The following is a 23,251-nucleotide window of genomic DNA, read 5'->3' as shown; positions in this document are numbered from 1 at the left end:
GCCAAAAAAAAAGCACGCTAAGCGCTATTCTATAAATGGCGCTCCAAGTTGGGTGTTGTTTATAGAACAGAACTTAGCATCAGGATCTGTGTTCAATTTTGGGTACAAGGATTTACACTAACTGAACCCTGATATAAATTCCCATTCCCTAAATTAGGCTTCAATCCACCATACAAATCCTAGAAACGTGCCTGACCCACCAATGCCCCTCCCATGGCCATGGCTCTTTTTGGATCTGTATACACACACGTTTATAGAATAGAGACTACAAAGATGCACGCGTCAATTCTAATTACTGCCAATAATTGGTTGTTAGTGCCTATTTATTTATTTGTTGCTTTTGTATCTCACATTTTCCCACCTATTTGCAGGCTCAATGTGGCTAACATTGTTCCGTCATGGCAATCGCCATTCCAGAGTGAGACACGTAAGCGGTATTACATAGAGAACATGAATGACAAAATAAGATTAAGCAAACAGGTATAAAGAGATCATATTCGGAATAATAGATAAAGTGGTAATGCGTTAAAGTTCATACGAAGGATCGTTGCAGTATGCCTTGTTGAAGAGGCAGGTTTTCAGTGATTTCCGAAAGATGGTTACCAGCGTTAAGCAATTAAATTGCTCACACAATTTGGGCAGGAACCCAAATTTGTGGGCAAAAGTTTGAGCGCTATCGTCCTAGTTCTATGAAAATTACCAAAAATTATGCATGTAAATTTGGGCATCTGCTCAATTTGTGTGCACAATTTAATTGACTAATGAGCTAATTAGCACCAATAATTGGCTTTTTAACAAGCAATTATTTACGTACATAGATTTAGGCACAGGATCTGCACCTAACTTTTACACGTGAGTAAAATAAAAAGGGTATGAAAATGGGCAGAACGGAGACATTCCTAGCATTTACGCACATTGTTATAAAACAAGGGACTCTACGCCCAATTTAGGCGTATTACATTTGCGCCATGTTTCAGTTGGTGCAAATGACCAGGCCTAAAGTTAGGCACAAGACCTGGGCGTAAACACTATTCTATAAACCACACCTAACTTTAAGCACAGCTTATAGAATAGTGCTTTTTTCATTGCTGATTTTTTGAGCGCCGTAGTTACAATTCACTGCTATATATAGAATGGGAGTATGTTACTGTGAACAACCTCGTCACATCTGCAGCATTACAGCTGTTAGAAACACTGCTTTTTCATTTAGATTATGCACCAAGCACTAATGTCTTTTTTTTTTTAAAGGATGTATTGAGTTTTCATTATTATAAACAAATCATTTAAATAAGAAAACAGTGAGTTTTCCCATTCCGTTTAATGTATGAGTTTAAGGCACAATAAATTGCATCTGAAATCATGATGAACCTTAGAAACAGAGATGGTGATTAAATTAACTTGCTTTCCTTCTTTCTGAAATGTGTTAGTCATATGAAATGAATTAGGATTGAATAGTGCTATGGAATTAAAAGGTCTACCAACATAATATTTTCCTATGTGGCCATCAGGATTTTCATGGCTTGAACTGGTTCCTTCCTTTTTCTGCTCATGACCCTGGTTTCGTCTAGTCATTAGAGCTGACAGGTAATTGGTACAGTTGATTTACTAGTCTTGCACATTTCCTTCTTCCTGCTCCTGATTAACTGTTACAACATTAAAAGCCTCATATGTGAAAGGATAAAGGTTTCCCATTTTGGGTTCCTGGGGAAAGATGCTCAAAAAAGATATAAAGGAATTGGAGAAGGTGCAGAGAAGGGCGACGAAAATGATAAAAGGGATGGGACGACTACCTTATGAGGAGAGGTTAAGAAGGCTAGGACTCTTTAGCCTGGAGAAAAGGCGGCTGAGGGGTGATATGATAGAGGTCTACAAAATAATGAATAGGGTAGAGCGGACAGATGTGAAGCATTTGTTTATGCTTTCTAACAATAATAGAACCAGGGGACACAAGAAATTAGAATGTGGTAGGTTTAAAACAAATCGGAGAAAGTTTTTCTTTACTCAGCGCGTGGTTAGACTCTGGAACTCATTGCCGGAGAAGGTAGTGACGGCAGCTGGCCTTGCTGAGTTTAAAGGGGGTCTGGACAGATTCCTGAAGGAAAAGTCCATTGATCGTTATTAAATTTTGGGTTTTTGCCAGGTTCTTGGGGCCTGGATTGGCCGCTGTCGGAGACAGAGTGCTGAGCTTGATGGACCTTTGGTCTTTTCCCAGCGTGGCAGTGCTTATGTACTTATGTACTTATGCTTCTTACATGGGCAGGTCCTAAGACACAGTAGTGGGGAAGCTGTAGGTGAGTTATGTACATGAGCAGCTGGGAGAACAGGACGGACATTTTGGAGAATTGTTTGCTAAAAGAAAAGGTATGTGAGCTCCCATGAAGCATTATGGGGTCCATTTACCAAGCCACGTAAGCATTTGCACACGTCCAATGTGCGCCAAAATGGAGTTACCGTGTGGCTCTTGTGGTAATTTCAATTTTGTTGCGCATCCAATATGTGCTTCTGAAAAATATTTTTTTTTATTTTCGGACGCACATAACGGATGTGCGCCAGTTGGCATTTGACACACTTGGTCATTACTGCCCAGATTCTGTACCGCTAGGTCAACGGCTGGCGGTAAGGTCTCAGACCCAAAATGGACGTGTGGCAATTTTGATTTTGCCGCACGTTCATTTTCAGCAAAAAAAGGCCTTTTTCACAGGCGTGCTGAAAAATTAATTAACGTGCGCCCAAAACCCGTGCCTACACTACCGCAAGCCATTTTTAGCACTCCTTTGTAAAAGGACCCCTGTGTTTGCAAAACAGAGAACTCTGTTGAGAAATAATTGAGGTGCCATGAATGGAGATATGCTGAAGCTAAGTAGTATGATTTTGTAAGATATTTGAGTGTGAAGCTGGCATTTAATATAGACAGTATTTAACTAGGGTGGGAATCCATTTGATTATTGAAGTATAACAGCTTTTGTTTTGGTTATTTTTGAATGAATTTATTGCCATAATAACTTTTATTTTATTTTTTATCTTAAGTGCGGTAGAGTTGTTTTCAGACAAAATGATTGAGAGGCTCCAACCTTGTAAACAATTCTTATGTTATGGTGATTTCTTTTTTCTCCATTATAGTTTTTTGAACCCTTTCAACATTGTCTGAGCCAAATTCTTTATTTACATGTACTCCTTCCTTTCTACCTTCTCTTTCCATTTAAGCTTCCCCCCATAAGAACATAAGTATTGCTATACTGGGACAGACTGAAGGTCCATCAAGCCCAATGTCCTGTTTCCAGCAGTGGTCAATCCAGGTCACAAATATCTGGCAAGATCCCCCTACCGTTTTCTTCAGGTTATTCGGGGCATCATTGTTGCTGAGAATAGGGAAGCTATGATATTGCATCTTCTAGAACCTAAGACACCAGGGGTGAAACATCCTACATGTTCCAAAATACCACATGGTTAAAAGCTCAGCTATTGGAATTAGTTGTCCTGGAGTTTAAACCTGTTAAGTGAAAGATGTTCAGACTTATCCTGTTTTCTTCCAGATCATGGAACTCATTTATTTCTACTTTGTCAGAAGATGTACAGAAAATGTTTTAAATTTAAACCTATGTCTAAATGTAGAATCTGTTTGTCGACTTCAATAAAAAGTATAACTACAACTGTCACCTCCATTTATACGAAGAAGCTGTACACCTCCTATCTGCCATGATTGGAAAGAGCCCGTCCCTTGTATTAATTCTTTGTGCTAATGATAAACAGTCTCCAAAAAAGGTAGACCGTGGGTTCACTACAGATTTGGTATGTGGGGGAGAAAAAGTCTCATACTTGTCACAGGGTCATGATTTGCACAATCAACACCCAATCTATGGATGAATCATTGCCAAAAAAAACCCTTCCAATCAAGTGTGTATCTACAATTGTGCAAAACAATTTGACAAGTATGTGACTTTTTCTCCCCCACATACCAAATCTGTAGTGAACCCATGGCAGGGGCGTATCTGCATGGGGCCACAGGGGCCTGGGCCCCCGCAGATTTCACCCTGGCCCCCCTACCACCGTCAACCCTCCCCTCCGTCGCTTACTTTTGCTGGCGGGGGACTCCAACCCCCGCCAGCCGACCCGAGATCTTCTATCTTTGTCCTCCGCGTGGCCGACGTGTTGCTGCTGTTGTGCAAAGGTGAAATCCAGTTTCGGAGTCTGACTGACGTCGTAACATGCTGCGACGTCAGACTCCGAAACTGGATTTCAGCTTTGCACAACAGCAGCAACACGTCGGCCACGCGGAGGACGAAGATAGAAGAACGTTAAAGAAGATCTCGGGTCAGCTGGCGGGGGTTGGAGTCCCCCGCCAGCTGAAGAAATATTTTTAAAGGTAGGACTCGGAGGAGGAAGCAGATCTCAGCTGGCGGGGGTTGGGGTCCCCCGCCAGCAAAAGTAAGCAATGGCGGGGAGGGAGGGTTGGCAGCGGGAAGGGAGGGGGGTGTCCGGCAATGGCGGGGAGGGGGGCGGCGGGGGGGGGGGGGGGCTAAAATGTGCCCCCTCCCTCTGGCTCTGGCCCCCCCTACCGCCGGAGTCCAGATACGCCCCATGGTCTACCTTTTTTTTGGAGTTTAGTGGTACACTTATTTGTTAGTAGACGTCAGTCAATTTCTATTTTCTTAAGGTCTCTTAATGATAAACAATCAGCATAACTTTCCCCACAATTTAATGATTCAGTAGCTGCTGCAGTTAGAAACCCCTGTGACAATTATTCATCCAAATGAGAACTTCTGAGATAGTGGGGACCTGCTGTTAAACATGATCCTGGTGTTGCAGAAATAAATTTCTCTCACGTACCCAGTCCTTACAATATCATATTGATGTTAAAACAATCATGTTAATAGAAACCTAAACTCCCTGGAATAAACATCTTTACTTTGGGATGACTTTTCAATGCAATCCATCTAAGGTTCAAAGAAGAGTGACCAAAGTTATAGAGGGGATGGAACTCCTCTCATATGAGGAAAGGCTAAAGAGGTTGGGGCTCTTCAGCTTGGAAAAGAGACAGATGAGGGAAGATATGATTGAGGTCTTCCTTCACTAGTAGCGCTTTAGAAATGTTAAGTAGTAGTAGTAGTAGAGGTCTACAAATTCCTGAGTGGTGTAGAACGAGTAGAAGTAAATCGATTTTTACTTGTTCCAAAAGTACAAAGACTAGGGGACACTCAAGGAAGTTACATGGAAATACTTAATAACCAGTAATTATTGGAGTTAATTGGTGCTAATTGCCCCTAATTTGCAGTTATGTGCGTAAATGCATTTAAGCGCCATTCCATAATGTTAGCGTCTAAATTCTATAGTGCAGAACTGTGAGAGGGGCACCAAAGAGCAGAGGCATGCCAAGCACTTACATGCTAAGCTTTTAAAATACTATCAGTTATGCACATAACTGTTGCAATTAGGCTTGAGAATTTACGCCTGCCATAGAGTTAGTGTAAGTTCTCACATCTAAAGTCTTGCATGTAGGCTGGGAATTCTACACCAGCAAATACACAATTAGCCCTCCCCCCCCCCCCCCCCCCCCCGGATTTTATATATGGTGCTTTGAGTTGCATGTGCAAATTTAGACATGCATCCAATTTGCAAGTGCAGTGTCATGTTTGGCTCAGAGGTGACCTTCATGCACAAAAATGTTAGCAAGAATTCAGGTGACCTTCATGCACAAAAATGTTATCATAGACTCTTGTTCAGCTAGTTGAAAATACCAACTGGCTCAGTGAACAGATTTATGCTCAAGCAAAGGATATTTTCTTATGTGGATGACATATTAATGTTAGTTCCAGTGTGTGTTACATTAGAATACTTTTGATAATTGAATAATGAGCCAATCAGTGTTGACAACTGGGCAAGAATGAGCAATTATCAGCACTAATTGGCAATAATTAGAATTCATGCATGCATCTTTTTAGGTGTATTCTATAAAGAGGTGCGAGTAAATTCTAGAGCATGGTTCCATAAAGGGGGCGTAGCCATGGGAGGAGCATGGGCAGGTTGGGGGTGTTCCTAGAATTTATGCATATTGTTATAGAATTAAGGAGATCTGCACCTAATTTACATGTAGGGATTTACACCAGGTTTTCATTGGTGAAATGGTTGCACTTAAACATAGTCATGGTTTTTTAGGTGTCAATTATAGAATCTAGTCCTTAATGACTGTTATAGAATTTGCGCTTAAAGCACATACTTTAGGTGCTTAATTTTAACTAACCTGTAAGAATTTCCCCCAGTCTTTGGGGCCCTTTTACTAAAGGGCTGATGTGTGGCAAGGGGTTTTCCATGCGCCAATCCAGAACGACTGCAGGAGCCCCGCGGCAGTTCCCTCTCAAAGGGCTGCATCAGGGACTTGAAACAGAACCCAGTGGTGCTGACAGAATGCTTCACCTACTGGTTTTAAAACACTCTTTCCTCAAAAGCTGCAGTAAAAGGGGGGGCCTCAGCGCACCTCAAAAACGTGCACTGACGTTAGCGCAGGCTGCCTTTTAGTACAGCTCAGTAAAAGGACCCCTTTTGTGTGCACTGCCAGTGCGAAGATATCAGATTCCCTGAACAAACCTTCAGCCTTTTGCCCCCTCCAGATTTTCTTAGTGAACTGTTGTGATCACCCCAACTCCACCCCTCCCAGAAACTGCATATCATATTTTTAAATCTTAAACTTTGTTTCAGATATATGTATATGCATAATGAAGGCAATTTTCAAAATCCATTTACCCAAGTAAATGGGCTATTTGAAAATCACTTACCCTGCCTCTGGTTAAAAGTATGGTACTGATGGTTCATAGAGTTTGTTTGATTATCAAGACCTATTGTTAATTCTGAGTTCTTTGCTGCCCTCCCAGAGGAAAAGGTTTGGGGGTTTAGGTTACTCTGTTTCAATTCCCACTGTGCTGTTGGACAGGTCACGTGCTTCTCAGTTGCCTAAGGTACAAACATAGAGGGGTATTTTCGAAAGGGACGTCCATGTTTTGATATGGATGTCCTCGCAAAACGTCCCTATCCAGGGGCGGGGAAACCCGTATTTTCGAAACAAGATGGACGTCCATCTTTTGTTTCGAAAATACGGTCAGGGACGTCCAAATCCTTAAATTTGGTGGCCCCTAGACTTGGTCATTTCTGATTTTCGGCGATAATCGAAACCAAGGACGTCCATCTCAGAAACAACCAAATGCAAGTCATTTGGTCATGGGAGGAGCCAGCATTTGTAGTACACTGGTCCCCCTGACATGCCAGGACACCAACCTGGACACCCTAAGGGGCACTGCAGTGGACTTCATAAATTGCTCCCAGATACATAGCTCCCTTACCTTGTGTGCTGAGCCCCCCAACCCCCCCCCAACCCCACTACCCACAACTGTACACCACTACCATAGCTCTTATGGGTGAAGGGGGGCACCTAGATGTGGGTACAGTGGGTTTCGGGTGGGTTTTGGAGGGCTTGCTGTTTCCTCCACAAACATAACAGGTAGGGGGGGTATGGGCCTGGGTCTGCCTGTCTGAAGTGCACTGCACCCAGTAAAACTGCTCCAGGGACCTGCACACTGCTGTCACAGACCTGAGCATGACATCGTCACAGACCTGAGCATGACATCTGAGGTTGGCATAGAGGCTGGCAATCAATATTTTGAAAGATATTTTTTGAGGGTGAGAGGGGGTTAGTAACCACTGGGGAAGTAAGGGGATGTCATCCCCGATTCTCTCTGGTGGTCATCTGGTCATTTCAGGCACCTTTTTGTGCCTTGGTCGCAAGAAAAACATGACCATGTAAAGTCAACCAAGTGCTCATCAGAGACGCTCTTTTTTTCCATTATGGGTCGAGGACGTCCATGTGTTAGGCACACCCAAGTCCCGCCTTCGTTACACCTCTGACACGCCCCTTTGAACTTTGGCCGTCCCTGCAACAGAAAGCAGTTGGGGATGTCCAAAATCGGCTTTCAATTATACCGATTTGTATGACCCTGGGAGAAGGACTTCCATCTTTCGATTTATGTTGAAAGATGGGCGTCCTTCTCTTTCGAAAATGAGCCCATTAGTTGGCCTTTTACAAAGGCCCGCTAGCGTTTTTAGCGCATGCTAAAAATAAGCGTGAGATAAATGCTAGAAACGATGCTAGAGGCATCCATACATTCCTAGGGGCATCTCTAGTATTTAGCGCACGCTAAAAACGCTAGCGCACCTTTGTAAAAGACCCCCTAAGGTTGCAAGTCCCTTGGAAACAGGGAAATACCCACTGTACCTGAACGAAACTCATCTTGAGCTACTACTGAAAAGATGCGAGCTAAATCCAAATGATTCTGAACTCTAAAGCAGGGGAGTAAACACTCTGTTCCTTGGGTTTACAAGACTGGAACACCTGGGCCTAAGAGCAAAGCACATGCTAGAGCTTTAATGGGAATAAAATCAATCTTGAATTATTTACTATTATTTACTAAGTTCGAGAGTTCAGGACTCTTTATATACAAGTAAAACTGAACTTTTTCTTAGAGGTACATGATATAATAACATTTACATGTCTATATCACATACCAATTTCAAAAAGTCACTATTTACACATAGATATCCACAACATGTAGAGATTTCAAGAAGGTATGATTTGGGCAGGACTAAAATTTACACCTGTATTCCCGTTTTTACAAAGGGAATAACCATGTCTGGGGGGAGGGGGTTGAGAAGTCCCACATCAGGATTTGCACCTGCTCAAAGGCATGTAGAGGTTTTTAAAATGTGCTAATTTCAGCCAGGACTTTACACGAAGACCTTTAATGTCCAATGTTCCCTTAATAGGCCATATGGGAACATTGGACACTAAAGGGTTAAAGGAATCATATCTAGTTTATTTCTACCTCATAACGGAAACCAAACAATTTGGCCTCGCTACTTAATTGGTGGCCAATTACACAGGTTGGTAAAATAACACAGGCTACATGTGAAAGTGAAAGCAGCCGGGCTAGTGCCGTTCATTTTTTCCACACGTAGCTTTGTCAAGTGACTTCTCCTGCTGCATGTGCTAACACATACAAGACCATTCCTGCATGTATTTTAGAAAGGGCTTTTGTCCGGAGATCCTTTTTAAAAATACCATCAGAAATGAGCACTTCCTGACCTGGAAGTCTCAATTCCAATTTCTATTTTTAAAATGAGGCTCTATGTTTACACTTACATTTCACATTATCTGAAACTACCTAGTATAAAATAAGCATAAACAGCATCTCAATAGCAACAGGACAGCACATGGTACATCCCAGCTACCCCTCCACCTAAAATGCACATGTAAACAAGTGAGTCTTCACGCCCCTGTTAAACTACCCAGCTCCACTTCATTCCTCACTTGCAGGAACCTGAATTGAAGAGATCTATCCCTGTGATTCATCTTTCTCATAAAATGTACACTTTTGGTACATGTAACTTGCCATCTCTCCTGGAGCACAACGAGTCAACTCGTCAAATAGCTTGGTGCAAGGCCATTCAGTGCCTTGAATATCAACGTATGAACCTTGTACTGGATGTGGTTTAACAGGCAGCCAATGAAGTTGGCTCAAAGCTGGTGAGACATGGTTCGAATTCCTAAGCCCCTTAATCCATTTTGCTGCTGTATTCTCCACCATTTGCAACCGCAGCACATCCTTCTGTGTCAGCCCCATAAAATCCAACCGTAGCATTACTAGCGCCCTCATAACCAGTGTCAAGTTTTGCTCAGAGGTGAACTTCATGCAGAAAAAATGTTATTGTAGATTCTTGTCCAGATAGTTGAAAATACCAGCTGGCTTGGTGAACAGATTCATGCTCAAGCAAAGACTATTTTCTTGTGCCTTTTTTGGGGGGGAGGGGGCAAAAATGGACGTGCGGCAAAATGAAAATCAGTGCATGTCCATTTGGGTCTGAGACCTTACCACCACCCATTCACTTAGCGGTAAGGTCTCGCGCATTAACCAGGCGGTAATGGTCAATGCGTGTTCAAATGCTAATTACCGCCCATGCGCTGGAAATTAAAATTAATTTCTGGCATGCGTAAAAAATGAAATTACCGCCCGGGCCATGTGGTAGCCGGGTGGTAATTCCAAATTGACGTGCATTGGGTGTGCGTAGGCGCTGACGCAGCTTAGTAAAAAGGCCCCTCAAATTAAATGCTAGTAACACCAACGTTCTCTGGTTTTAGAATCCTTCCATCTTAATCCCTTCTGAAATTACGTTGTCTCAAGATAAATTATTACATGTTGACGATAGCTCAAAAGTTCTTGGTTTTGTTTTGGATTCTTTTCTCGCTTTTGAACCACAAGTTGATAACTTATGGAAGCATCATTTTACCCTATTGTTTCAAATGTTGGTTTTATCCCATTTGGTTTATTGTAACTTGTTGTATATGGGATTAAATTCTATGCTTCTAAGAAAAGTCCATCTGATACAAAATACAGCAGTTCATTTGATTTTCTGTATTAAAAAATACAATAGAATTTCTGGGTATCTTCGTAGACTTCACTGACTTCCCTTAAAATTTCTAATTATTTTTAAAATTGCATGTACTATTTTTCATATTTTACTACTACTACTACTATTTGACATTTCTAAAGCTCTACTAGGGTTACGCAGCGCTGTACAATTTAATATAGAAGGACAGTCCCTGCTCAAAGAGCTTACAATCTAATGGACAAATGTACATTAATTGCACATTAATTCACCAGGGGCCCTGTTTACTAAGCCATGTTTTTAGCACACATTAAAAATTAGCATGTGCTAACGCTAGAGGCACCCAAAGGAATGTAGAGGCATCTCTAGCATTTTAGCATAGTAAACAGGGGCCCAGATCTTTTAATTCAACTTTTTTCTCATTCATTCTTTTTCTTCATCTCATTGTTAAAGGTTTACTATAGAAATGTTAGTTAGATTTGAAGTTTTCCTTCCATGCTATCTCTGTATGGAATGATCTACCACAACGTATCAGAACTGAATCTAATTATGTTCAGTTTCAAAAGAAACTGAAAACTTTTTTATTGATAATGTCTGAGTGTGTTATTTTGTTAATTTGAAGTTATTGTTATTCATTTATTTTTAGTCAATGTACTGTGATTGATGTAATTCCCCATACACTGTGTGGGCCTCTTATGTTGTAAACCATCTCGAACCACCAGTTGGGGTTTCTGTGGTAAATAAGTTCCGTATTAGAATAGATTAGATATTGGAAGGTTCTTCCTTCTTTTCCTTACAGAACATAGAGGGTCAGTGTTAAACATGCTGGATCCTCAAAGCCCACCAACAGGCTACATCTTCTTCAGCTATAACTACTACTATTACTACTTATCATTTCTAAAGCGCTATTAGACGTACGCAGCACTGTACACTTGAACATGAAGAGGCAGTCCCTGCTCGACAGAGCTTACAATCTAATTAGACAAACAGGACAAACAAGAGAAGGGAATATGAGCACCTTGGACAGTTCCCCTATTTGCACCTCCCTAATGGCAGCCCTGCTCACTGAGCCCATTTGCAAAGTGGCGGTAAGCTCAATGCAGGCTTACCACACGCTAATCTGGTGCTACCGCCGACCCAACACAGGTACCAGTGGTAGTTCCAGCCCCAGCGAGTGCCATTTCATTGCTAGGGAAAATCAGCCTGTAATTTTTAATGTGGTGTTAGCCTGGTGGTAATCGAGCAGCACTACGTGGTACCTGGTTACCACCAGGTTAGTGCAGAAGACCTTACCGCCACCTCAGTGGGTGGCAGTAAGTGATGCCCCCTGCATGGCCATGCAATAAGAGCAATCTTACCGCATGGCCATGGCTATTTTCAAAGTCCAAAGCAAGAATAGAGGATGCCACAAAACACAACCAGCCAACGGGATGAAGCCAAAGAGTCCTTTATGCAAAACACCAGTAACTGGACCCTATGTTCAGCCTTTTTTACCTGCTGCGGTAAAAAGGGAAAGGGAAGGGAAATGGGACTTGATATACTGCCTTTCTGAGGTTTTTGCAACTACATTAAAACATGGAAAAGAAAATAAGATGATACCTTTTTTATTGGACATAACTTAATACATTTCTTGATTAGCTTTCGAAGGTTGCCCTTCTTCATCAGATTAGAAATATTATTTCTGATCTGATGAAGAAGGGCAACCTTCGAAAGCTAATCAAGAAATGTATTAAGTTATGTCCAATAAAAAAGGTATCATCTTATTTTCTTTTCCATGTTTCAATTTTGTTTGATTTCTATTGATTACCTTTAAGGGTGGACTAACATGGCTAACACACCTCTTTACTCTGCAACTACATTCAAAGCGGTTTACATATATTCAGGTACTTATTTTGTACCAGTGGTAATGGAGGGTTAAGTGACTTGCCCAGAGTCACAAGGAGCTGCAGTGGAATTGAACTCAGTTCCCCAGGATCAAAGTCCACTGCACTAACCACTAGGCTATTCCTCCGCTGCAGCATGTGGCAAAAATGGCCCCCGCCACTAGCCCAGGGCCATTTCTACCACAGCTTGGTTAAAGGACCCCTGAATGAGCTGCTAATGCTGGCCCAAAGTAAATATTGCTAGCAGCAGTAAAGTACCCTCTGTTTGATAAGTTGGCTCACAGCCCACAAGTTCAAAACTGAATTCAGGCCTTGAGCTGGTGGCTATTTTAAGATAAATATTCTGCTGCTTTTTGAAGCATTTTGAAAATTTGGATACTTAAAAAAATTCTTGGACTAAAATAACTTGAAAGGAAAACACATAAAATGAAAATTTTTAACATTAGTAGAACCAATGACGACTACAACAAGCCATGAGTATTATAAGGCTTTAGCACTCTTGTGAAATATACCACCTCTGATGGTCTATAAAACTGGTTGTTGAAGACAGTCATTTAATATTTGGATCTGCTTATGTTACAAAATTGTGTTTAACATAGCACTTGGCCCCTCAGCTACATAGAAAAGCAATAGCATCATATCTATGTTATTTGAATGTCTATTGCGCTGCTTTTTTTAGTGTTTCATTAGTATTATGCTGACATCATATTATATCTCTGTTATTTGAATATTCTTCCATGCTTTCTATTATAGTATTGTTTGTATTGTACTTGCATCATATTTCCAAGTTTACCTCATTTTGAGTGGAGGAGTGGCCTAGTGGTTAGAGCACCAGTTTTGATATCGAGGAGGATCGCTCAAATCCCACAGCTACTCTTTGTGATCTTGAGTAAGTCACTTAGGGCATCTTTTACTAAGGTGCGCTCATGTTTTTAGCGTGCGCTAAAATTGTGGGTGCACTAAATGTTAGAGACGCCCATAGGAATGCATTGGCGTTTCTAACGTTTAGCGCGCCCACAATTTGGGCGTGCGCCAAAAACGTGAGCGTGCCTTAGTAAAAGATTCTCTTAACCCTCTATTGTCTCAGGTACCAAATTTGATTGTGAGCCTGACAGGACATAACCTAGTGCAGCTGAATGTAGCTCACCTTGGGCTACTGCTACTACTGAAAAAGGTGTGAGCAAAATGCAAATAAATTATTTAGGGGTCCTTTTTCCAAGTGGCTGTACAAGGACCCCTATAGTGGCATCAGTGTGTGGATTTGCCATGTGCCAAGGCCTCCTTTTACCACTGTCGGTAAAAGAACTTTTTTTTTTTTTTAATGGAAGTGGCAGTCTGGTAAGTGCAACCCTTGCTGCATGGCCATTTCTGTGGGGGTGGGGAAGCCCTTACCATTGCCTGATTACCGCTGGGGAAGCCCCCAGTGCTAAAAAATTAAAAATAACTTTTTGGTACCAGAAATGCTGCATATTGGGAGTTGGCATTACCACAGAGCTCCCGAGGTAGCCCAGTGGTAGGGCCGAATCACCACGCACCAAGCCTGTGTCTTGGTACAAGGACCCCTTATTGTGTTCATGTTTATATTTGGTCATTTTACTATTGTAAGTTGTATGTTAAAGTGTACCTGCTATACATCACCTTGGGTGACTCTGTTCCTAAAGATGTAGTTAACAAATCCCAATAAATAAATAAATAAATAGTGGTATGACACATTCCCCATGTTTACCTGATAAGAATATTGCGCTACATTTAGGCTTTAATTCTAATAAAGAAGACTAACTCCCCTGTTTACTGAGCCGCGCTAACTCCTGCCGTGTGCTAATGCTGACACAGCTCTTACACTCTGAATGGACTGTGTTGGCATTGCCACGCAGCTTAGCAAACAGAGGGGTAAGTTGAGGATCCCTTACTTTCAGCCAGAAACCCAGTGACTAAGGGGCCTCTATTACACCTCTTCCCACACAGCAATGCCAAAGGAGCTCATTCAAATTGAATGGACTTTGTCGGCATAACCGCACCGGAAGTCACTAGTGTGGGTTGATTAAAAGAGGCCCTAAGTTAACTGCAGCAAATTCCCAATGTGTTGGGCTTGTGTCTCTTTGGACTCAAGTCTGTTTATAAAGGCTTAATTAAATACTGTCCTGCTTTCTATTCTATAGAAAATGGTGTTTACTAATTAGGCTTTCACTACTTAAACAAATACCTTACAAATATACACCATTGCATTGATTTATGTCATTTAGCAGCTACATGTAAAAGACTCCTCAGCAACCCTCACAACTTTATTTTATTAAAAGTTCTTGTAGAAAAAACAGTGAGGAAAAAAACCAAGGAGGATGCCAAAAAACTTTATTGAAATTAAAACTGACCCGACACGGCCATGTTTCGGCCCAAAGGCCTGCCTCAGGGGTCTTGATCAATCTGGGTGTAGCAGTGTAATTTAATACACCGATGAGAATTGATGCTCAATTTTGGGGTAATATAAATCTTCCTCCAATCTTTTCTCCTTGACAAAATGGCGAGTAAATCAAAATTTTTTTCAATTGATTTACGCGCCATTATGTCAAGGAGAAAAGATTGGAATAAGATTTATATTACCCAATAATTGGGCATCAATTCTCATCGGTGTATTAAATTACACTGCTACACCCAGATTGATCAAGACCCCTGAGGCAGGCCTTTGGGCTGAAACACGGCCATGTCGGGTCAGTTTTAATTTCAATAAAGTTTTTTGGCATCCTCCTTGGTTTTTTTCCTCACTGTTTTTTCCACATCTCACGGTAATGTGAGGTATTTTACCTCCTTTTTTTGCTGATTAAAAGTTCTTGTACACCACCTACTAGCTAAGCCATCCAAGCTATGTACAAATTAGAAACCAACCCGAAAGTTCCATAGAATTCGCAACACTAATATATCATCAACCACTATCTAAAATCAAGGTACATATATACAATCAGAGTAATAAAACTATCATGAATATAGCTAGGTCTTAAGAGCCATGTGAAATTGGTCATAATGGGACATCAAACAGAGCTCAGAAGGTAATTTATTCTGGGGTCCTTTTACCAAACTGCGGGAAAAAGGGCCCTGCAGTAGCGGTGTGAGCTGTTTTTCCTATTTGTCAGGGCCCTTTTTACCGCAGCAGGTAAAAAGGCCCAAAAACCAAAATGGCCATGAGGTAAGAAAACTCTTATTATATGGCCATGTGGCGGGGAGTCCTTACCATCAACCATTGATGCCTGATTACTGCCAGGTTACCGTCATGCTAACAATTTCTGGGGGGAGGGGTTTCCCCCCGGAAATGGCACACATTCAACCCAGAACTACTACTGGTGGCCACGCTGGGCCAGCAGTAATTCCAGAATAGCGAGCAGTAATCCTATGTTGGGCTTACCTCCACTCTATAAAAGGGCCCCTCAATAATTAAGGGGCAGCAACTGAAAAAAACACACCAAATGTTCATCTAGGCTTGATTGAAGGGGCAATTTGGTAGATTTGTAGTCAATTTCTGAGACAGATTATGTACCTTTTCTTCCCCCTCTTATGCACATGGGTCTTGTCAGTCTCCTTCCCCTTGCTATGATGCTAGAAGAAAAACTGGATCCATATATTTCTAATTGTACTGCTTATTATTATTAATCCAAAATAAATTATGTCCTTATCGTAAATTAGTAGACAATAACATTTCTAGAAGCAGATTAAAAGATCTGTGTGAATTACTACAGTCCTGGCAAGAAAGGTTTCCATTAATCTCTCGGTTTTACTATCTGGGTGCATCTTAAATTGAATCACATTTACTGCATGAGAGAAGAAAGTGTAAAATATTCACATTCATAAAATATCATTATAAAAAGTGATTATAAACTCAATAAAATCTCCAGGCTTAATACCTTGTTTTTTAGGCAATGAATGGGAATGTAAAATTGCAAGGGGTCAGTCTGTGTTGCAGAGCAGACCGTAGATTCAGTTACTTACAAGAGTGAGGAACACCAATTACAAATCTTGTGATTTATTGTTTGGAGCTTTTCTGCTACTCTTCTAAACTGATCAATGAGCATTTGTTGGTTGAACCTAGTCATGTGTGTGTTTCTAATTAGGAGAAATACCTTCACCCACATGTTAAATTATCATGGAGGTCTGGCTCCACAAAGCCTCAAGCACTGTCTGTAAGCCCTGTGCTCCAGTTATCCCTAACTACCTAAAAGTTAGAACAGTAGAGGTACCTCCAGCATAAGCTCTGATCAGGAAGAGCTTATTTTCACGTCGTTAAAATCCTTAGGGATCCTTTTACCAAGCTGCAGTAAAAAGTAGGCCTTAGCACACCCTTGTGTGGGCCTTTCTTGCATGTTAAGACTATTTTTACTGATACCATTAAATGGCTGATTTTCCATTTTCTGAATAAATGGACATGTGCTAATATTGCTAATACTGAACAGCCATGACCAAAAATTGGCACATGAGCCCTGACCACCACCTATTTTGTAGGTAGTAAGGACTTCCTGTGCTAATCCCATGCAATGTAGCTGCGCTGATTCATACCGTCACACCCACTCTCCGCCCCAGACATGCCCCCCCCCCGAGAAAAGTTCCAAATAATTTAACACATGGTTTGCATGTACACATTTGGAATTTCCACAGGATGCCTCAACGTGTCCCATGCTAAGCCCATTCTAGTGTTTACCACAGTTTAGTAAATTGCGCTCCTAGTGAGCCAGTAATTTGAGAAGTGTCACTTATTTCATGCTCTGTGCTCAAGCATAGTTTGGTATGAGATTTATGATCAATTATGTGAACTATCAGTTATTTATATGGTCACCAATGAATATAAGCAATCTTTTTCCTAAGAAAAACTTTGGAATTGAACATACCTAGAGAAGTTTAAAGAAAAAGAGCAGTGCCCTCTACCATAGCAACTGTATTTGGATGCAGAAACTGTAAATATGAGCATCTTTTGCAACTCTCCTTCTCCTGCAAACAGTTATGGCTTAGATCCACTCTAGTAGAAGTTATTAAAATCCGGAAGACTGAATAGTCGCCAGATTTATAACTTTTACTCCCACTCTGGTGCTCATTTTGAAAGCACATAGACTTACAAAGTTACATAGTACCATATGCAACTTTGCAAGTCTATGTGCTTTGAAACTGAGCCTCAAATATCCTCCTAACTTTTAAAATATATAAATGGAAATGTTCAGACTGAGCAAATATTTGAATGTTTATCTCTATCTACTTTTCTACCTTCCAGCGTAGGTCCGATATAATTTTACTAGTTAAATTTGAATTTAGCTTTCTGCCCACATAGCATGATGATGTCAGCAGAGACATACGGTTTGATAAAAGGAATACCAATCGAGTAATAAGGTGTATTATACAGCTATACAGCTTCATGTGCACACACACAGGTATACTTAGCATCCTAGTATCTGAAAGAAAAGAACCTACTTTAGTTTTAGTTGTTCTATCAAAATAGCATTTCAATATCACCAGGAGAGGGGAGATTTCAGTGCCATCAAATATCACAGTCTTCATCCTCATGTGGTCGCGTAATAAGTTCCACCATATTTTCAGATCAAGCTACATTGAAGGAGTAATGGCGCTGTCTGGAGTACAGCTCGATCCAAAGCTACAAGACCTAAACCTAGAAATATGGATTACTGTACAGAGGCATTTTGTAGCCTGCGGTCATGTTCTGAATATCTGAAACATTATGTTAGAGAGAGAGAGAGAGAGAGAGAGAGAGAGAGAGAGAGAGAGAGAGAGAATCTATGTGTGTGCAAGGGGAGGAGGGGGTGTAAGGGGAAGCAGACCCACATCTATAGCTCTAAAAGGTTCTGTTGTAGAATCCACTAATATGGCATTGCACCCAAATCCCTAACAACCCTTAGTGGTATAAAAAGTCAATTGACTATAAAGGCTACAACAATAATGGCACACGGAACCCCCTACCTGCAAGCAACTGCATCCAGGCGCAAATCTTGTACACCGTGGCTGTGTTGCAGAAGAAAAAGAGAGCGAAGCAGGTGATGCAGCCCAGGATCAGCACCATGGATAGCAGCACAAAGAATGCGGCTGCCTTAAATGCTCCTGATGGGATGGTGCTGAAATCTGTAAAGGATCCCCGGCACATCAACTCTCTGTTGGCCAATCCATTACCCACACAATAGTGGAAGAGACCGAAGTAACCTGGTTTAGGGGTGTTAATACTGTCACCTATCCAGTAGGGCTGTATGAAAACCACCACATTGATGATGGCAAAACAAATGGTGAAAATGGCCCATAGCACGCCAATGGCTCTGGAGTTCCTCATGTAATTGTCATGGTAAAGCTTGGAAGCTTCTTGAGACGGCAACATCTTGTTCCAGGCTCAGCAGGTCCCCTTGTACACTTCAACTCAGGTGAGGTGAAGTAACCCTCTATCAATCCTTAAAAGTAGAAATCACTCCTGCGTTACCAAAATTAGAAGATGGGCTCCAACCCCAACTGCTTCTGGATTCCACTAGAAATGCGAAAACCTGGGGCGAGGGAACTGGGGGGGGGGGGGATCCTACAGCATACACATCTATTCAAAAAGCAAAAAGTCGCGTACAACAACGTCTTTCTTTGGTGAAGGAAAATGGGCTGGGATCGCCTATCGAAGTCCAGCGGGGGAGCACTGTGTGCAGGGAGTGGACACGGAGATCTCTTCCACAATGACAGGCCATCGGGGTGTGCAGCAGGCGAAAGGTGGCCGCATCAGAAGGCTTTCAAAGCCCTGTCTGTCCTGCACCTTTCCCGCAGCGGCTGGGAGTCCATCTTTGCTGCTTTTCTTTCTGCTTGCTGGTGCGCGCTCCCAGATCCAGGCACGTTCACGATGCAATGCAGATTTGGGTAGAAGAATAGGACTATTTCCCAGGCAGCCCTGAGCTTTCAATGCTCTGATCTCAGATGCTTCTGATCCAATCCCTAGCAGGAAAGCTCTGGAGTCTCTGACTGTTTAAATTAAAAATAAGGAACGCTCTGCCTGCTAAGTAAATAGCACAGACAAGACACAGGAGGTAGCAGTTTTATTTCTATCTATTTCTACCTACTACACCGCATCAATCGCCCGAAGCCTAGACGGTTGTGATCGAGATCGTATTAATAACAACAGAAAACGTCAGGAACCATACTACCAGACTACCTTATTAACTCCTAAATGCTTTTTCTGGGACGGGTCCAAATCTCTTATAGCACCAGAATCACTCTAATACAAGTGCAGGACAAAGCAGAAAGGCTTCGGACGAATCCATGCAAGTACTTGACTGTAGCTCTAATGGTCAGTGCTAAGAGTAAGCCCAGCCAGAACCAGGGTAGGGTCAGGGTTTCCTATACCACCTTTCTGTAGGTATTATATGCAGGTACTTTCTCTGTTCCTAGTGGACTCACCATCTAAGTTTTTGTCGTCCTTATACTCTTTGGTCCTCCCCTATTCATCTCTCCTCTCTTTCTCTCTACCGCCCCCCCCCCCCACCAACTTATTTCTTCCCTCCCCGTTGTGTGCATATAGCTACCCTTTCATGCATGGTCATCTGTGAACTCTTCCAGATTCGAACTTAAAGCATCCTAAAATAGTGCAACTTTCCCAACATTTACAGTATACAGTCACTATTTATTTGTTGCATTTGTATCCCACATTTTAACACCTATTTGCAGGCTCAATGTGGCTTACATTGCTCTGCCCTGGCTATTGCCATGGCTGAATAGAAATTAAATTTATAATAACACAAGAATATGAGTAACATAGTGGAATAAAACATTAGGTATAACAAGATCGATAATGAAATAACAATTAACACAGTAATGTACTAGAGTTCAAGTGGTGGGTCGATTATGACTATACAACATTAAAGTATTGTAGGTGAAAAAGGCCCAAAAGATTTAGGAGACTGGAGGTGAAGGTCAATCAGTTTGATTTATCGGACCCGACATCCAGGTTTTTCTAGATCAGTAGTTCTCCAGCAGCTTGGTAAAAGGACCCCTTCATGACCACATCCGTCTGAATATTCTTCTCTGAATCAGTCAACAGCAAATTAAGGGGTTGATGCTGTGGGGGAAAGGTCCCCGTGCTAGTGGTGTGGGCTGTTTTTCCCGCATGCCAGGGCCCTTTTTACTGCAGTGGGTAAAAAGCCCCCAGACAAATAGAGCCATGCAGTAAGAGAACTCAGTGATGCCTGATTACTGCTGGGTTACCGCCACGTAAGCCATTTCCAGAGTTTTTTCTCTGCTCAGGGCGGGAACTACTGCTAGTGGCCGCATTGGGCCAGCAGTAGTCCTGATTTAGCGTTCCTAAGCCCATGTTGGGCTTACCGATGCTTCGTAAAAGACCCACTGAATAACAAATTAAACTCAGGTGTACATATAAAATATTGCATACCAAGTAAAATGAGTTTATCTTGTTGGGCAGACTGAATGGACCATACAGGTCTTTATCTGCCATCACTTACTACAATAGATGATGATCAGTCCAAAACAATGACAATACATTTAATAGAACAGAAGAAGAATATTCACTAAGTAGAAAAATAAAGATCAAGCACATGTGTTGCTGAATGGGTGGCACATGTCACAATCTGTTAAACTCCACGCAGATAAGGCATCAAATATGTGAGCATGCAACCCCAGGGATTATAGGTAATCACTAATCTTGTTAGCTCTACAGATAAATCAATCAAAACATTCCACAAGAATGAGCAATCATGTTGTAATGCCACTGGTGGACAATAAAGCACACATACAGCTATTTGAGCATTCCTCATCACCAGTATGTCAATCATTCCAATATTATCTGCATACACCTTTTCCAAACATACAGATTCATGATATATCAACAATACTCTTTCCCCTTGCCTGACATCTCTATGCACCCACTCCAAAGTATATCCCCTAAGGCAGCAATGTTTAACAAGTACTATGTCAGAAGGTTCTAACCAAGATTCTGTAATCACAAGCACATCTACGGCATGCTGGGTAATAGTATCATGAATCAACATAGTTTTATTCTGCACCAATTGCGCATTTAAGAGTCCTATCAACAAAGGAGCAGGGGTCCTCTTGTCCCTCATGATGCCCACAGGAACAGTTACTAAAGCTCTCTTTCCACTTTCAAAAATAACAGGCCGCTGTGGTGGCAACTCAACTTACCATCCATTGCCACTGATATTTTGGACATGATGAAACCAAACTCACAAAAACAATTCTTCCAAAGTTATATGGCCTAAAGCTCCCAAAGTCCACCCAAAGGAGCACCCTAAGGAGCTCCATAGTCATGCTCCTTTGTCAACGACAAAGTTGGTGCACTTCCTCTGGCGTGACGCACGTCCAGTGTTGACCTCCTGCTCTTCACCCTGCACTCCCAGTAACGTCATTGGGGATGGGACCAGCAATGTCCCTGCAGGAGAACAGACAGCAAAGATGGATCCCAGATCAGACTCACTGCACAGCACAGCACAGGCACTAGTTGGCAAATATGCTCATAAGTTCTAGATGCTATTCTGCCCTACAATAGCAAAAGAAAGCAACTACCTATCTTTATTCAAGCACTTACCTCTTCTTGCCACTGCAGGGTAGAATAGCATCCAGAACCTATGGGCATATTTGCCAATTAGTGGCACCAATCACAAGCAGAATCCTTTTCTAGAAGTGCCTTTAATGCTTTTTTTTGTATGTCTAACTTTTATGAATTCCACATAAATAAATGTTTTGATATGTGGGCTATAAATCTTCCTCAACAATATTTTTATGGGGATTTACAATTAAATACAAAATAACAATATTAGAACCTCTATGCCCAGTTAATTAAACAATCAATAAATGTTGTGACGTGAGTGCTCAGATCAAAAATTGTTACTTGCCAACTTGGCAGCAGACAGGGCCTAAACCCATCATAGCACCAGTTCTAAGAACATCACATGACTTTTTAACATAAAAGTTATCAAAACTTATCTGCAATCATGAAGCTCTCCAAAAGAAAATCATGTCCAGTGCTGATGGGAAATGAGATTCCAAGCAATATTCCAAAATGAATAAAAGCCAGCTCCATGCGGAAAATATCATAATATTGCTGTGTGAACACGTTGGACATTGACAAAATCACCATTTTTCAACTACTGCTTGGAACTGCTCACATCTTGCATTGATAACTCTGAATATCATAATTTCTGGGGACGACCCAGCCAAGACTATTTCATAGGTTATGCGAAGCCACACAAGCAATAATACATTTTTGGAAAGATAATGAAGTAAAATTGGACAACACCAGTGGCTTTAAAACAGTACATTAGAGAAAGAAACAGAAAGGATTGATTTTTGCTTCCCAAGAACAAGCATTAAGCACAAATGTCAGCAAGGCAAAAATAGAAAAAAGCAGTAATGATAGTAAATGCCGACTGCGTAAAGAGAAAGATGAAACGGTTGGTCATATACTAACTGGCTGCAGCAAAATTGTACAGACTGGCTATAAAATCAGACATGATCAAGTAAGCAAAATATTACATTGTTTTTTTTTTTTTGCAAAAGTAGGGATTCCCACTCAATAAGAACAATTGGATGCATGAAATTATGGATAAATTTATTGAAAGTAACCAAGTAAAAATTTTATGAGTCTTCAAAATCCAAACTGGCTGAGACCTAGAAAATAAAACCCCAGACATTAGTGTCATTGGAGAAAACTAGGTTTGGTTTATTGATACAGTCAACTACTACTACTACTACTTATCAGTTCTATAGTGCTACAAGGCATACGCAGTGCTGTACACCAAACATGAAAAGACAGTCCCTGCTCAAAGAACTCACAATCTAAACAGGACAGACAAACAGACAGAACAACGAAGAGGTAAGGGAATTAAAGAGGTGGGGATAAAAGGGTACAAGGCAAGTGAGTAGTGGTTAGGAGTCAAAAGCAGCGTTTAAGAGGTGGGCTTTTA

General features: G+C 41.4%; 1 protein-coding gene across 1 annotated transcript in view; it reads right to left on the bottom strand.

Annotated features, from left to right (window-relative positions):
* Window positions 1-18,663, bottom strand: part of LHFPL4 (LHFPL tetraspan subfamily member 4) — a 149,603-nt gene extending 130,940 nt beyond the window's left edge. Inside the window, exon 1 of the mRNA XM_030206761.1 lies at window positions 18,258-18,663. Within this exon, the coding sequence (XP_030062621.1) occupies window positions 18,258-18,663 (406 nt within the window). The remainder of the gene's footprint in view (window positions 1-18,257) is intronic.
* Between the last annotated feature and the right edge of the window lie 4,588 nt (window positions 18,664-23,251).

The sequence above is a fragment of the Microcaecilia unicolor genome, chromosome 6 (assembly GCF_901765095.1).
Source record: "Microcaecilia unicolor chromosome 6, aMicUni1.1, whole genome shotgun sequence".
Classification (NCBI taxonomy): Eukaryota; Metazoa; Chordata; class Amphibia; order Gymnophiona; family Siphonopidae; genus Microcaecilia; species Microcaecilia unicolor.
This window is presented reverse-complemented; position numbering and strand designations above follow the sequence as displayed.